The sequence below is a fragment of the Enoplosus armatus genome, chromosome 13, assembly GCF_043641665.1.
Source record: "Enoplosus armatus isolate fEnoArm2 chromosome 13, fEnoArm2.hap1, whole genome shotgun sequence".
In the NCBI taxonomy this organism is placed as follows: Eukaryota; Metazoa; Chordata; class Actinopteri; order Centrarchiformes; family Enoplosidae; genus Enoplosus; species Enoplosus armatus.
Genome location: NC_092192.1, coordinates 17,228,998 through 17,244,335, shown reverse-complemented (window position 1 = coordinate 17,244,335; position 15,338 = coordinate 17,228,998). Strand labels below are relative to the sequence as shown.

The 15,338-nt window shown below is 40.5% G+C and overlaps 1 protein-coding gene across 1 annotated transcript in view; it reads right to left on the bottom strand.

Annotated features, from left to right (window-relative positions):
- Window positions 1-3,159: 3,159 nt before the first annotated feature.
- The window catches only part of LOC139295039 (seizure protein 6 homolog), a 37,246-nt gene continuing 25,067 nt past the window's right edge, over window positions 3,160-15,338 (bottom strand). The window contains exons 7-15 of the mRNA XM_070917104.1: window positions 15,090-15,284; window positions 14,145-14,283; window positions 6,851-7,047; window positions 5,893-6,087; window positions 4,552-4,743; window positions 3,846-4,040; window positions 3,617-3,655; window positions 3,410-3,518; window positions 3,160-3,319 (exon numbers count right to left, since the gene is read on the bottom strand). Coding sequence (XP_070773205.1) covers window positions 3,160-3,319; window positions 3,410-3,518; window positions 3,617-3,655; window positions 3,846-4,040; window positions 4,552-4,743; window positions 5,893-6,087; window positions 6,851-7,047; window positions 14,145-14,283; window positions 15,090-15,284 — 1,421 coding nt within the window. The remainder of the gene's footprint in view (window positions 3,320-3,409; window positions 3,519-3,616; window positions 3,656-3,845; window positions 4,041-4,551; window positions 4,744-5,892; window positions 6,088-6,850; window positions 7,048-14,144; window positions 14,284-15,089; window positions 15,285-15,338) is intronic.

Sequence of the window (15,338 nt, the reverse complement as noted above, 5' to 3'; positions counted from 1 at the left end):
GAAAAAAGTTTGAGGCTAAGTCTTGTCACACAGGACCTGCATTCATTTGCTAGTGTCTGGGAACTGCACTGTCTTCATAAAAATGTCTAAAATGCCTGCAGTCCAATCTAAATTTAGTCCCTCGATACCAGCCATTTCCAGCCCTCCTCCTCTCTCCATGAGTAAATTAACTTTCAATGTCTTATTGTTGTATGTTGTAAAACAAATGTGAGCAGAGAACTACTGAGAACTACAGTAGAAGCATAACAAAGGCGTGAGAATATAAACTTTACCTCATGCACGCACCTCCTGTCCTTCTTGTTATCATGCTGCCATCTAGTGGTACACAACTGTACGACAGCTGTATGGCAAATTTGATTTGGTGCCCCCTCCCATATTGTTCACATACTATTTGCAATGTGTTTCACTTTAAAATGATAACATAATCACGTAATTTTCCTACTGAGACATGTCAGCATGTCTTCAGTGAAAAGGAATCCACTAGAACTGGCTGTGATCATTAGGACATGATCATTTTTTGAGGTAAGGCTTGTTTTAATTTGTTTGTTTAAGTTTTAAATCATGAACACTCAACAACATGATATCAATTAATTTACTCATTAATGAGTCAATGGCAATACTTTAAACAACAATTCATTTTATTATTAATCAGAGGATTATAGGTATTTGAAGGTGATTTGGTTTTGTGGGTGTGGTTGCACCAGCTGTGATGCTGAAAGAAATATATGTTAGAGTATAAAGGATATGCACAAAAGGATATGACGTCTATATACAAATTTAACACAAGCACATGCACCTCAACAACGAGACCCGAAGTAAAAACCCATGTGTTACATAAGGATCTTTTTTGCACTATTGTGCAGTTTTAATTGTTGATTTGCAACGTAGGAATCAATGTGATGTTGGACTCGACAGCCTGCATCAGTAAGTTTACTAAATCATGTGTTCAGTGGATTTTATCTCAGGGTCTGCTAATGCTGAGGTGCAACCACATACACAAATGAACAGATTGCTACTTATCCTTCGAGGCAGACTGTACAGTGTGACATAACAAAAAAATTTATGCATAGCTGATGGGTGGGTATGCAGTTGGAACCACGCATCAGCTAGTAGGAAAATATCCGGCATCCTTTGTTTTTGTTTCTTGAAGAGAACTGTATGATGAAAAAAGAGTGAACACAGAGTGGAGTGCTAAGAATATCAGGCCTACATGTGCAAAGAAAATAGATAAACAAAAGATTCAGTTTTGCAAACATTGTCACATGTGATTTCTCAGGTTATAGTCAGTTGTGAGGCACTCATATTTGACAGGCAGTTTATTTACAAATAGCAGACCCATACACACAAAGAAAAGAAAGTAATGATGGCAAATGTCCAAAGAATGTTGGGTGACAGGGAATTTGGGTCCAACAGATGTCAACAATCAAATCATCATTTCCCTCAATCTCTAATCTCAATATACTGGCGCAGAGCATCAAAAAAAGACTCAAAAACATCACCAACGGTCATCAGCAATTTACTTTATAAAAATATCACCATGGTGATCCAGAGGTTCACAGATTGGACCGTGGAAAGAAGGACATATTTACAGTAATCCACACAGAAGGGAAAATGGAAAGAAATCATTTGGGAACAAAACGGTTGGAGGAAAAGATGAGCAGTGCAGAGAGTGTCCCAAAAGGCAAAGCTTGAGCAATTCTTGCTTTAAGGTCTCTAAACGGACACCTCTTAATCTTTTTCATTTGTCCTGTAAAGACCAGACAAATAAATCTGTTATAGGAGGAATAAACATTTCAAATACAGTAAAATGAACTTTGCAAGATTAAAACAAATGTTTTCCATCTTCAATTGTGTCTTTCTGATTTGAGAAACATACAAAATGTGACCTGTGAGTTTAGATTTAAATACATGTATCTAGTGAGCTAGCATAGTGCTGGCATAATGATTCATTATAAAAGAAATACTGTTTCAGTATTGTTTCAGCACATTTTGATAAACCTGAAATTATACAACATAATCTAACAATTTGGTATGAACATGACAAAAACAAATAATTACATCATGAGAAGAGATGCTGTTGGATATGTTATTTTGAAGTGGACTACTATTAATTGTCATTACCATTTATTATCAAAAGTGTCATCTCATTAAGTTTAACTAACTGAGTTGAACTGATGGCTACTTTTGAAAATGGTACCTTATGGATAAAATGTTTCCTTATGGAGAAAACGTTTGCTGTGATACATACCAATTGAAACAAGATGCACAAAACAAAACAAAAGTCAGATACTTTCATGTAAAAATTCTTGAACTCTTTCAAATCTTTTATCCATTATTTTTAGGTGTAACATGATTTGTTTCACATGTTTCATGACTGTGCTCTGTATGTTTAGTGTGGTCAGTAAGTAGAATGATTGGGTCAAGCACCAATTGAAGCTCTGTAGTGAAACCAGATCAGAATGTGTGGCAGGTTGGGAGAGGCAGTCAAATCTACATGGCAGGAGGGGTCAGGTGACAGTGACAGAAATGTGCTCTCAGCATCAGACGGGGATCTCACCTCATAGTTCGTCAGCAGTACAGCCAAAGTGGACAGTGACAGGGTTTAGTATCTAGAATGAGACTGCCAGTGCTGTAAGAGCAGGGAAAGAAGACAGTTGGCTCTACATATATATCAGTCAGTTGGAAACAATTAGCACAGATACAAAAGAAAATGACTGAACAGCTTTTTCAAAGTAAAATTGCTGCGATCGATCCTATCCAATGCTGCTTTGATCTGTAACCACACCTTTGCTAGATGTGTGGAAGCTATTTATTTCAAATGAACAACATCTAGAAAAAGAAAATAAAACCACAGTAACACGTTACATTCATATGGCATGGGTAACAGATGACATACCACCATGTAAATGATGTACCGCAAGTCTAACACGTCATTGTCACTCCTCCAAATGGATGAAGTATGGAAATCCTGGATGCAAAATGACCCCTGACCACAGAGTGAGGTGAGGAAACCTGTCTTTTTACATCTTCATGAGCAACATCAGCTAAGACCACTAGCTCTTAACTGATGATTGATGTGGTGATGCAAGATGAGGTGGAGGGTGCCCTCTGCTGGTGAAACATGAGATGACGACAGGACGACAGCCAGATGGGAAAGGATCAGGACAGCACACTGGTGTTCTGTGAATCCACGTCTTGCATGCTCATGACATCTGTACTTACTCCGCTCTCATAGATAGGGTTGTCAAAAGCTGACTCTTCTGTCATGTTGTCATAAGGTGGCGAGGATGTTGGCATTCTGACAGACTTCCCTTGGAGTCTGAGTAAAGAGTGGAGAAACAGGGAACATCCTATAAAGGCTCTTTTGATTCCAAATAATAAAAAAAAAAGGTTTGGACTTATTACTTACTTTGCAAAGTAGACATAAATCCCAAGGACAACCACCAAGATGATTGCAGTTGGAATAAAAACTGCAAGGGCGATATTGGTTCCCTCCATGCTATAATCCATATTAACAACTACAAGGAGGAAAAACAAAACAAGGATTATTTCAGTGACATATACACAAGAGAAATATCAATATATTGATACTGCAATGTTTCAAAACATGACTCACCATCTAGCCTGCGTTCGTTCACATACTGGGCTGAGGATGCTACAAAAGACACAATTGCAGTTTAGCACAGTGCATACACTTGCGTCCAAATTAAGTACAAAGTCTTCACAGCATTCACAAACAGCAACAAAATCAATAGCACATACAATGGTCTAGGTCATGTTGTGAGTGTCAAGTGTTGTGAAAATTGGAAACACTGAAAAGCTTGCTACAGTGTGTAGCGGTTTACCTCTGCAGGCTGGGGGAGTGCTGTTCCACTGCGACGGGTGTCCAGGGATACAGTAGATGGTGGCCCCACCCTGCAGCTCGTAGCCCGAGCGGCAGGAGAAGGTCAGCATCTCTCCTGCTTGGTAAAAGGCCTTTTCAGAGCTCTGCACACTGGTGGAGGCAGCGCCAGGGTTCCTGCATGGCTCATACTTTTCAGCTGAGAGGCAGGACAATAAGGTACGTCACAACAATATTGTTATGGTATTTTTTCAACAGCAGAAACACGGACACTCATATGGACACATATAAAAAGGCAACATGAAAGCCAAGATAGACCTTTTATTTTGCACTTCATGGAGGTAGGGATTAGGGCCCTATTCGTTTCAGGTTTGTGTGTTGATGATGTGGCAAACATTATAATTGACACCTTAAAAAAGGTCTTCAAAAATGTATTGAATTAGGACACAAGAGGATAGTTTGTTAAAAAGAAATATCTATCAAAACTTTACATACAGTCGCTGGCAAACTGAAATAAAATTCAAACAAACATGCTACTTGAGTTCTTTGTCATTGTAGCAGTGTGGCATCAGGGTCTACTTGTTTTCTTTGAAAATCTCAGCAGTGGTTAGTGCTGAAGGATAACCCTAGTTGAACTCTTGAAGGCCAGGGTGTGTGTTAAGTATGTTTGTTTTCATAATATGTGTGTTTCCGATTTAAATGTGACTTACGGACACACTTGGGCAGCCTCTCGCTCCACTTGGGAGTGGCTGAATCTCGGTTGTAGCAGGTGAGGAGGCTGCTGCCAGACAGGGTGTAGCCTTTGTTACAGATAAACTGCACTGTCGCTCCGACGGTGAAGCGGCTGCCAGAGATCACTTTACGACTGTGCTCCACATTTCCAGGGTCCTGACATGTCATAACTGGTGCATCACAAAAACAAAGGAGGATGATTATTTATCATTGCCATTGGTGAATGTAGCAGGAGACTCGGAAAAATGGAAGTTAACAAAGTAAAATAATTATTACATTGTTACAATATTACTTTATGAACAGGTAAATTCCTAATAGGTACTTTAAGGACCAGTCTTAATGCCACACAAAATAATTATTTTCATAGTATGGAGAGGGGATTTCTTTCTCCACCGATTTAGCTTTGAACTCCTATAATACTGTCAAACTCAAGTTTTTAAAAATAGGATCAAAACTGATGCAGCAGAACCAGAGACGTCGTCTTTTTTTATTCCCCACATTGTTCTTCCTTGTCGAAATATACCCACAATGCAACTTGACCAGATTCGGGTGTGTTATGCTAGTGGCGGCTAATGTAGCCCCTAGCCTCAAGCAGAGATGAGGAGCAGGCTGCAGAGCTCCACACAGGGTTTTTTAGATTTTCAAATTTAGTCTTCGGCCCCAACCAATGCTGACTCAAATTATCAGACTTTTCACAGCTCCCTCTGTACTTTTGCAGTACCCCAGTTAGTAGGCTAGTCTTACATAGCCAGACCTATCTCCACACTTTGGAGAAAGTCGTTCTGGGATAAGGCAAAAAGAACCCAAAACACCCTGGCTTGTTTGTTTTTCTTCAAACCAATCACAATCGTCTTGGGCAGCGATAAGCACAGGATGCCCTTGGTGCCCTTGCAAAATATTGTCGGGGGGGGAATTTGTTTTGGTGAAACATAGAACTAAGATAAGCCCCAATGCAGGTCACCTAGTTGAAAGGTAATCTTTTTAAGGTTCACTCAAACTAGGTTTCAGAATGTTTGAAATCACCCTCAATCAGACAAACAAAATACAGCAAAGAAATTTGTTATTATGGTACTTATTATCATCTTATCTGTAAAAAAATGCAACTATTGGCTGTCTTCAAAGAGTTTATGATGATGAAAACTAGTGACCATCTAAGTCTAGAAGTCTGCACAACGTGCAGATTAGACACACTAATAAAATTAGTTTTATTACGTAATCTAGTCTGCTCACTATGCCACCTAAAGGATTCTGAGAGTGTACGACTGATGAGGTCTTACTCTCATTCGCTCTCGCACTCGGTTTCGTGTGCTTCCACTCACCTTCCTCACATCTCGGCACATCGCCGCTCCAAGTGAGATCCCACTGACACATGAGGATCTCAGAGCCCACCAGCTCATATCCAGGGTAGCACTGGTAGGTGATGACGGTGCCGTGGATGAGGTCAGGGTGGGACGTGCTCTTCCAGCCGTTGGTGATTTCCGGCAGCTCAGAGCAGGTGTCATTCCTCGGCACCTCTGTTAGCGTTGGAGCGGTTGGTGTTGGGTTGTGTTGGTAGGAGAGCAGAGACGGGATGGGAAATGGAAAATTACGAAAAAAACAGATGTCCTACCTATTTATGTTGACACAATGAGGGAAGACACATCTTCTTGTCTAATGAACATTACATTTTCTTTCTTTATATGGCATCAAGATTGAAAAGGGAGACGTGATGAGGATCCTCAAGGAAATCCAACAGCATCAATATGTAATGTCCTCCTCTGCAGGGAATGAATATGACTGCAAAATTGTCTGTTCTGTGCGCTCTACACAGCAGCAGTTTGGGAAGACAATGTAAATAGAGGCTTGTGATGTTTGCTCGGAGAAACATAGCATGTGGTTTGGCACCAGTCAATCTGTGCCTCCCTAACTGCCATATAGAACACAAAGCATTGGGCAAAACCAGCTGATGCTGAAGTGTACCCTATTACTGTGTTTCTGTGTTTGTTGTTATCTAATCCAGTGCACCTGGGATGAGCCGGAAGACAGAGGCACAGCAAGAGAAAGAGGAACAAATACAAGTTTTTTTTTCTAAATCAGTAACCTGCTGGGTTTTACGTTTGAGCAGCATTTTATATTCCACGCTTGTTACTACATTCTTGGGTTCTTGTCTGTCCTGCAATTTTACACTTCAAGCGTAGAGAAAGGATTGCAGTTAACCAGAGACGAACATATTTTTTTGATATGTTAATCAATTTAATCATAGCTAACCAAAGGAATAAAACAAAACCACAGTCTTACCAAAGAAGTGGACCACAAAGCCGTTGTTGTAGCCGTAGATGTTGGTGGCAGGATCTGACTGGAATTGAATAGTGACATCGGCCATGGAGGTATAGAGCTTGAAGTGTGGCCGGGTGCCGCTGTACTGGCCCAAGATGTTGGCTGTCAGGTCGTCACCATCATAGAAGGTCAGCAGGTCATTCTTACCAACATGGAGACTAGAACAGACATAATGATGAAAGTTTTCAGCTTACAGAGTGTCCCATGTCGGTGGCCATGTGGTACATTTACTGTGTATTTTGCTCAGAGCTTTAAGAGTTAAGTGACTGGTTTCTTCCTCAGTTGATGAAAGCAAAAGCTGACGACATAATGTCAGCAGTACTTTGAAAACATTAATTCTGTTTATATTGGATGGATCTGATGTGAAGTAAACATTAAATAATTCATGATGTGTGTCTCTTCGCCCCCCACATCGCTCTCATGAATATGTAGTATATATCTGCAAATATATGAGCATAATGTAATATCAGTTAGGTCACTACGCCTATTCAAAAAAGCTGCAATACATGGCCACCAGGATTATAGAAAAAGGAGAAAAAGTTAATAAATAACCAATAAATAATCTAAAACTCTAATGTTGCCTTGCACACTGTAATGCTCATATGAAATTGAATATAGTGGCAGCTGAGCAACAATTTGACAGAATATCTGCGGCCACTGATTAACTTAAGAATGCATTAACCTTTTCCATTTAGAGATTCATATGTCCTTGCCTGTCCCCCCCCCCCTTTTATATAGCATCAGTAAAGCTTGACATTTATTCACACACAGGTGATGGAGAATAGTGGAACAAAAAAAATGACTAGCCACAGAAGTTGTACTTCCCTGCTGATATAATAAGCAGGGTAAACTAGTGGCTCTTTGTGTGCCTTAAGGCGGGTGTCAAAATAACAGTGCAGATTGGCTGTATGGTTGTTTTGTGTTAATGTTCACAAGCTCTGCTGAACAGAACTTAACAGTAATAGCACAAAGCCAGTCTTCATGCTTGTCATTGGTAGGAGCAATTATTTTGTATAACCTCTCCATCACCATTTACTAGATCATGATCAATCGATCAAATGCACAAAATATGTTCAGGAAATACTACAGTTAATGCACCTCCCATGCAGCTTTTCTTCATTCCTTTGCACAGATTTCAATGCCTGAAAATCACATTTCCAGCTCCTCTCTCAGCTGTAGCTGTGATCACACCTGGTTCTTGAATCTTTTCCCTGTATTTATCTCTCTTTGTCATTGATTTACTTTGACTCCACAAGAATATCGTAACGTTAGCATGTCATTTAGTGTTGAATTGTGATCCTCTTTAGGACATTTGTATGTACTTGTAGATAGCTGCGTAATTAGTTTAGGTCTAATTTAATGGCAAGTTAAGATATTGAACAATCAATGAGCTCACGGGGCAATCAACAGGAACATAGAAGTAGAGAGCTCAAACTTTGTCAGGAAAGCCTTCAAACATCCCTATGTCCTAATATATTAAAAACATGCATTCATTCAAATCAAGCAATGAGTCTGCAGAAGAATACAAAAATTCTTTCCGGTAACACAGGCTCTCATCTCCTTCTGTTTTTCTGGCATTCTCACACTGACCATCAGAGCCCATGAGGCTCGACCACTGAACACGAGATCTGAATATGCACAGACCAACTACATTTTTGTAGCTTTATTGGAACAAACCCAGCAGTGGGAGTCTGTGATGGGGCCTCAATCTCTTATTCACATCCTCCCCCACAGAATTTTACACATCACTTCTGAGTAGAAACATGCTGCAGTTCAAATCAATAAATTCACCCATTCACCCAGACAAGGAACAAATCCCACCTATATGTTGACTATCGGCATTAACCACTAATTTATATAATTAGACCCACAAGGTGTATATTCATGTTGAGGCTAGCAAGGCAAACCTTTAAGACAAAAACATGACCAGAACTGGATTTCACTGGCTGCTTGTGCAACGTGCTGCTGAAATGAAAACGAAATTCCAGCTTCTGCTGATGGACACGAATAATAGATGGCAGCTGCATGAAGTGAAATGAGGAACTGAGTGACAAGGTACTCCCTCTGGTTAGTTGGACCGCTATAGGGACAATTTACACCTCCATGTTTTCTAACAATCAGCGGCTGTGGAAGTGACAGGAATGACAATGCTGGTTTCCATTTCCAAACCACCATGAGATCACTTGGTTCCATTTGCATGTATGGAAATGGTGCCTCTTAAAATTACATTTGTTAAAGCATGCAAAAAAAAAGAGGAGGAAATCGACAGTATAAACAAATGACTATTTCCTTCCCGCATTCTTTGTTATATATTTTAACATATATTGTAACGTTACACGTACTCTATGAATAAGATGCACCCCGCACACACTGAGTGTTGGCATGGAATGACAGACAATGGGGAGTAGTAGTGTCACAATAAAACGGGGGTGTCCATCTGAAGTCCACAGAGGAACACCACAACCAAATTGTTTGCGTCTCACTTCTATTCGAGCTCGATCCCCCCTCTGCTGCTCATGTCAACAAGGCTGTCCACCTTTATCATTGCATTGTATTTCACCTTATCTTCACACTACCCTAGAAGGAGGGATGTGGTACTGCTAGTTGACAATCTTACCGAGTGATTACCTCCGATCTCTGCGTTTCGTCGAACTCAACTCAAACATGCAACACCTGCTGCTCCCTTTTGCATGGTTTTCACATGGCTCTAGTTCTTCATTTCACTACTTTTACTATAATACATACTCTGCTTCACATTGGTGAATGTTGTCAATGCTACAACCCATAGTCTTAAGCTTGTTTCACTATTCTGGCATGGTGGTAGAGCTCAATAGCATTGCTGCTGATCTTTTCTTTCAGAAGTCAAAGCAGGTGATTGATTTGAGCCTCTACTTAATCTTTATCATGGAGAGATCATAGACTTAAAATCTGTGTTCACATTTTCTGCTGAGGGCTCTTTGTCTTCTATACAAAATATTTTGGCAGTGCCATCCCACAAACCTCCGTGACATCACCACTAAATTCTGCTTTTTCTGTCTAACTCGCTGAGACAAACAATTGATATCCACCTTAACATCAACTTTACAAGACAGATCTTCTTTGGGAAAAACTTTCATCTGCAGTAGTTAGTACTCAGTATTTCACAACTGACAACAACGACATCTACAATTTTGGTCCAATTATGGATGAGCTGCAAGGCCAATACCACAGCCATATCCAAAAACGTGAGATTTATAGTTGACAGCATTCGCAAACTTTCCCACTTGACACACTATAAACTTTCCTCCCGCCTGGGTTCCTAAACAGTCTTCCCTGTCGCTCTAACTCATCAAGAATGCTGCAGTCACGCTTGTTTTAAAATTTCCCCACTGACCCCATCCACTAACTCCACTGTCTGCTTGAAGTGTTTTCAAAATCCTGGTGACAACACGGAAGAATGCCAAACACACACAGTGCCTTCAGACCAGACTTACACAGCATTCTGTGGTGAGTCACTACAGGTCGCTCAGCTGCCTTCTCCGTGGCGACCTGGCAATCGCACCACCCAAATGTCAGCCCACCTGGCTCCTTTTTAATGGTTTCCCCACCAGACAGGAAAGCTGCCACTCCCTGTCTTGTGTTGCAAACTGATCTGAACTAATCTAATCTAGAAGTATTTGCACCCTGTCTCCCATATGTTCCTTAGTCTATATGTCCTTTCCATTTTACAGTGTTTATCAGACTTCTGCTGCAATACTTTGCTGTTTTATTCAAAGAATAAGAAGACAAAGACATTGAAATGTTGCTATAAATAAGAGCATGAAATTAGCAGCCAATCAGCCACTATACAATCAGAGCCTGGATGACTAACTAAGGTTAATGTGAGCCTCAAACTAATAACCAAAGTGTCAAAATGGTGATGTGTGAGGGTGTAAAAGTGCTTTTAACATGATTAATGGTCACAGGAAAGGATGCAAATTCACAAGACCTATTTCAAAAAATGTTAAAGGCAGCACTTCTGCAGAGTTGTCTTATTTGATTAAATATCTGCTTCATAGATGTGTCTTAGGTGTTTGCAAAGTTCCAGGGGTCTGTTTGAAAAAGGACTATTAGGGGATTTCTGAAAACTCCTCTGCATACCAACGGCACCAGCTCAATTCTGCGGATGAGGGGATGACAGCTTTGTTTTGTACAGGCCTCTAGGCATTTTGTCACCTCCACTGACCTGTCAAGACAAGTCTAAGGAACCTGGCAAATCTCCAGTCACTGTAAAAGAATGGAAATTGCTTTCAATATCAACCTTTCAAAAGGCAACCTTCTACATCTTCTCATAGACGTATTTGACATATGAATTGTTTCGCTCAGCCGTTGCCGTTTCAAATAAAAATAACCACAGTTTCCAGGTATACCCCAACACAAGTTGACTTGGAGATGGCATGTAATGCTCAGAGTCTCCACAAGAGGACTCTCTAAACCCAACATGCCCTATCTAAAAAGTCTGATTCTGTCCACTAAAGTGACACAAGCATTATTACCCCTGTTAAACAGACTTCATCACTGTGTTGAAATGTGAAACACATTTCTAGATACAGTGTAATCTGAATGCTAAAATCTACAAGTGAACCATTTACCTTGTTGTGTTCCACAGGTGGGGATATCAGCTGTAACCGCTTGTCTCCTGCTCTTGCTCGAGCCATGCTCCATGCTAATTAGCAAAGAGCCAACCCTCCTGTTTGGCCTAAATTAATTAATCAGTCCTCATTATGCACACTGCTCCTCTGTAATTGCCAGTGCAGGCACAGTGATGAATGATAATACAGAAAACATTCTCATTAATGTGGAAAAGTGTGTGCCCACCCTCATAATGAGACAGCCCTCATCCACAAGAGCCTTTTGTCACCTCAACATGCATATCACGTGCACACAAACACACTTTCACACAAATTACATGTTGACCGAGCCTTTAGGAACGCTATTCTCAAGATGAGCGGGCCAGACACGAGGGTAATGGTAGGGTCTGCAGGGATCAGACAAGCTGTGGGTTTCTACTGCCATGAAGGCCATGCATGGCTAACCTTGAGATAAACTAGAGCCGGCCACAGCCCCATTAATTTACAGCGAGTGGCCTCATGTGGCTCGGATTAAAACAAATTTAAGGCTGGTGCAATTTTAAAAAAGAGATCTCTGAATGAAAATCATTTTACCTCAAATCAAACTTGTTTACTTCTGCATAGGGGAAAAAAAAATCCTCTCTGATCTTTTTTACCCTAGGTGCACTGGTTGACTTTCAGCATCAGACATTAATCACTGTGTCTTAATCTCCAACTAGAGAACAGGGAGGCAAGCAGGGTCACACAATCCCTGTGTGGTACGCAGACATTGTGTATTATTGGTATCCTCCGATGCCATTATTCCCTTTTTTGATCTGTGGATCATATTCGAGTGATGGCTCATATCTCAGTTGCTGTAAGCCTGAGAGATAATGTTTGGGGCATTATGTGCATTGTGACCATGCAGCGGCATACAAAGCTGAGTCTGTACAGAAACCGCCCACACTTTCACCGAACCCTCTGTCGACTCCATGCCAGAGCTGTGACGGAATTACTTTTATTTTAATCAGCATGTTTTAGACTTAATTCACTAAAAATATCATCATGCAAGGTTTTCTGATTATAATCTGTTGTCAATATGATAAATATAATGTTATTCCAATTAATATTTGTTGAAATGATTATATCAGTATTATTTTAGATCTTTTCGATTAAAATACAGTCACTAATTTAGCTTAATCCAGGCTGATACTGGTAATACTGGGTCAACAAAGCCAAATACAATAATAAGTACAATAATGGTTGTGGACCATGAACACCTCATTCGGAGCACTGGGGGTAGAGCAGCTTCTGTCCAAATTTGGTCCAGATTGAAGTGAAATACTATATTTTGTTGTATTTCTTTACAAGTCAGCAATGGTTTGTAGAATAGGCTGCCACAGAAAGATGATCCATTGTCCAAAAGATATCACATCCTATTATACTTTTTGTCCATTAGCTTATTCATTTGTTTTATGTATTCATCTTTTTTTCACATTCTGTTTCATGTAGTGTTTTACACATTGCTCTGGTCCACACAAAGATGTGAGTAATAAAAAATCTTTCATTTCACTTAAATAGAACAAATATTTGTGCAGATTGTAGTCTTGCTATTTTTATTTTATTTTATTTATTTTATTAAAAGTATAAGATCTAACAATACTAATAGCTTTTTCATCGGTCTGCACAGCATCGAGACCTCATGTCAAATTTAACCTTGTAATTTCATCAACTGTTCAGAAATATATATTCATTCTTGGAATGGATTATGAATATGGAAAACCAAGCATAAAAACTGAAGGGTGCAAATGCCTGCCTGCATAAATGGCCACCATGACCAATAGCTAACAATAGCTTCTGTTTGAGATTTGTCAGTGACTATTTTCTCCAACCTCAGGCACTATTCTCACTGGTTTAATTTGAACCTCTCTACGTCCTCTTGTGTGCAAGTGCTTCAGGCAATAACACAAGTCTCTTATTTTGTAGTCTAGTGCTTTCCTCAGGATGCATGTTCATGTAAATATTGTGGGAATCACTCAAAGCAGCAAACAGATGAGTCCATATGAGATAAACAAAGATGCAAATTCTCACGCACACACTTAAATTGTTTTGTTTTGTTTTAAAGGAAACATTTAGTGTAGCATGAAGAAAACATTTACACTTCATTTAAGAGAAAGCAGGGATGTGTGTGGGAGGAGGGAGGTGGGGGGTTGTTCTTGTACAGTAAGAGTGATGGGTGAAGGAGTGGGCCTCTGTCTGTTTTGACATCTGTGTGCATGTGTGTTGAATGAATGTTGAATTACAGTTGGGCAGGCTGGATAAGTGGCTCAGAGTAGTTCACTGCCAGAGCATATTCATTTCAAAGCCAACTCTGAGACACACACCAGGGAAGTGGGAGCAGCAAGGCTTACTGGCTAATCTGGTCAGAGAGCGAGCTGGAAGCTACACAGAATTCTTAATGTAACAGATGAAAAAAAAAATCTAATTAGTGACTGCAGCCACAGAAACACTTCCCCATGTGCATGTCGTGGTGTGTCTGTGCGAGTGAGAGAAAAGATGAGAAAGAAACTGAGAGAGAGTGTGTGTGTTTGTGTCTGGAGATGGAGTGTTTAACATCTCGAGGTCAATCTGACCTCATGACCTCCCCTGTGTGATTTCTGGTCTTACACCTGAGTGCAGTCTCTTACACTTGGATGTCAAGCATGATCCTCTTGTCCTCTTCCACATGGATACCCCAGATGCAGTCCTGCCCCTTGTCATATGCCTCAGGCCAATTAGGGGACAACACCACGCCGGCGGAGTCTGTGATCTCCCCGCTGCACACAGCTGCAAAACACAAACACCTCAGGTTGACACTGAGAAACAAACATATGCACTGATTTCAAGATGCAGCAAATTTAGATTACACGTAAATTTAAAGTCAAAGTAAATATCAAATCATGCAATTTGTAATGTGCCGGTAGCTCAGTGAAAAACTACATAAATCTATGTTGATACATGAAATCGAGCGTGCCGGCTTCTTGACATGAACCTTGTAAAACCGCATACTACCACTGAACCGCACGGTGACCATGCCCCACAGGAGCAGAAATTAAAGTCTCTCATATCTAGCTGTACTAGAGCGCTTTTCAATTTCACTGTGTGGCAGAATGATCATGCAGGCGACATAGACTAAGGTCCAGTGTGTCATGTATGTGAGAGAGGAAGAAGAGAAGAGAAGAGGCTCAGGGGTAGCTACAGTATTTAGTGTGGTGCGTAGTCCGTGCAGTGTGGCAGTTTTCATCTTGGGCCAGCTATTGTATGCCTTTTTAATCTTAAGCACTTCTAAAATCTGCCCTGCAAGCACACACGTCAAAGTAAATCATTGTTACAATTTTAAGAGGAAATTTATCATGGATCAGAGGAAAGCAGCTTAGGAAGATATAGTTAACTGCCAGTGGTCTTTAATATTTGAATAAAAAGACTTCACCAACTCCTGCAATGATCAAGCAGACAATGAAAGCCTTGGGTCCTTAGGTCAGTCATATCTGCCTCTAAGTTCTGCTCCAGTGGAAGCACATTTAAAAAAAAAAAAAAAAAAAAGATTTAATGTCGCACAATTACTTGAGCGGAATGAAAATCTGTTGACTCACCCCTACAAGCCGGCTCGGTCTCATTCCACTGAGGGTTTTGCGTGTCCACGCATTCAATCACCACGGAGCCTTGCTCCAGAGTGTAACCAGGGTCACATGAGAATTCAACCACAGCACCCACACTGTAGGTAGAGTCACTGCTGCTGAAGTTGCCATACTTCACAAAGGGCTCATAGCACATACCTCTGGCAAAAGCTGAGGACACAAAATACTCATAAGTGACAAGGTACAGTATACTATTAGCAAACT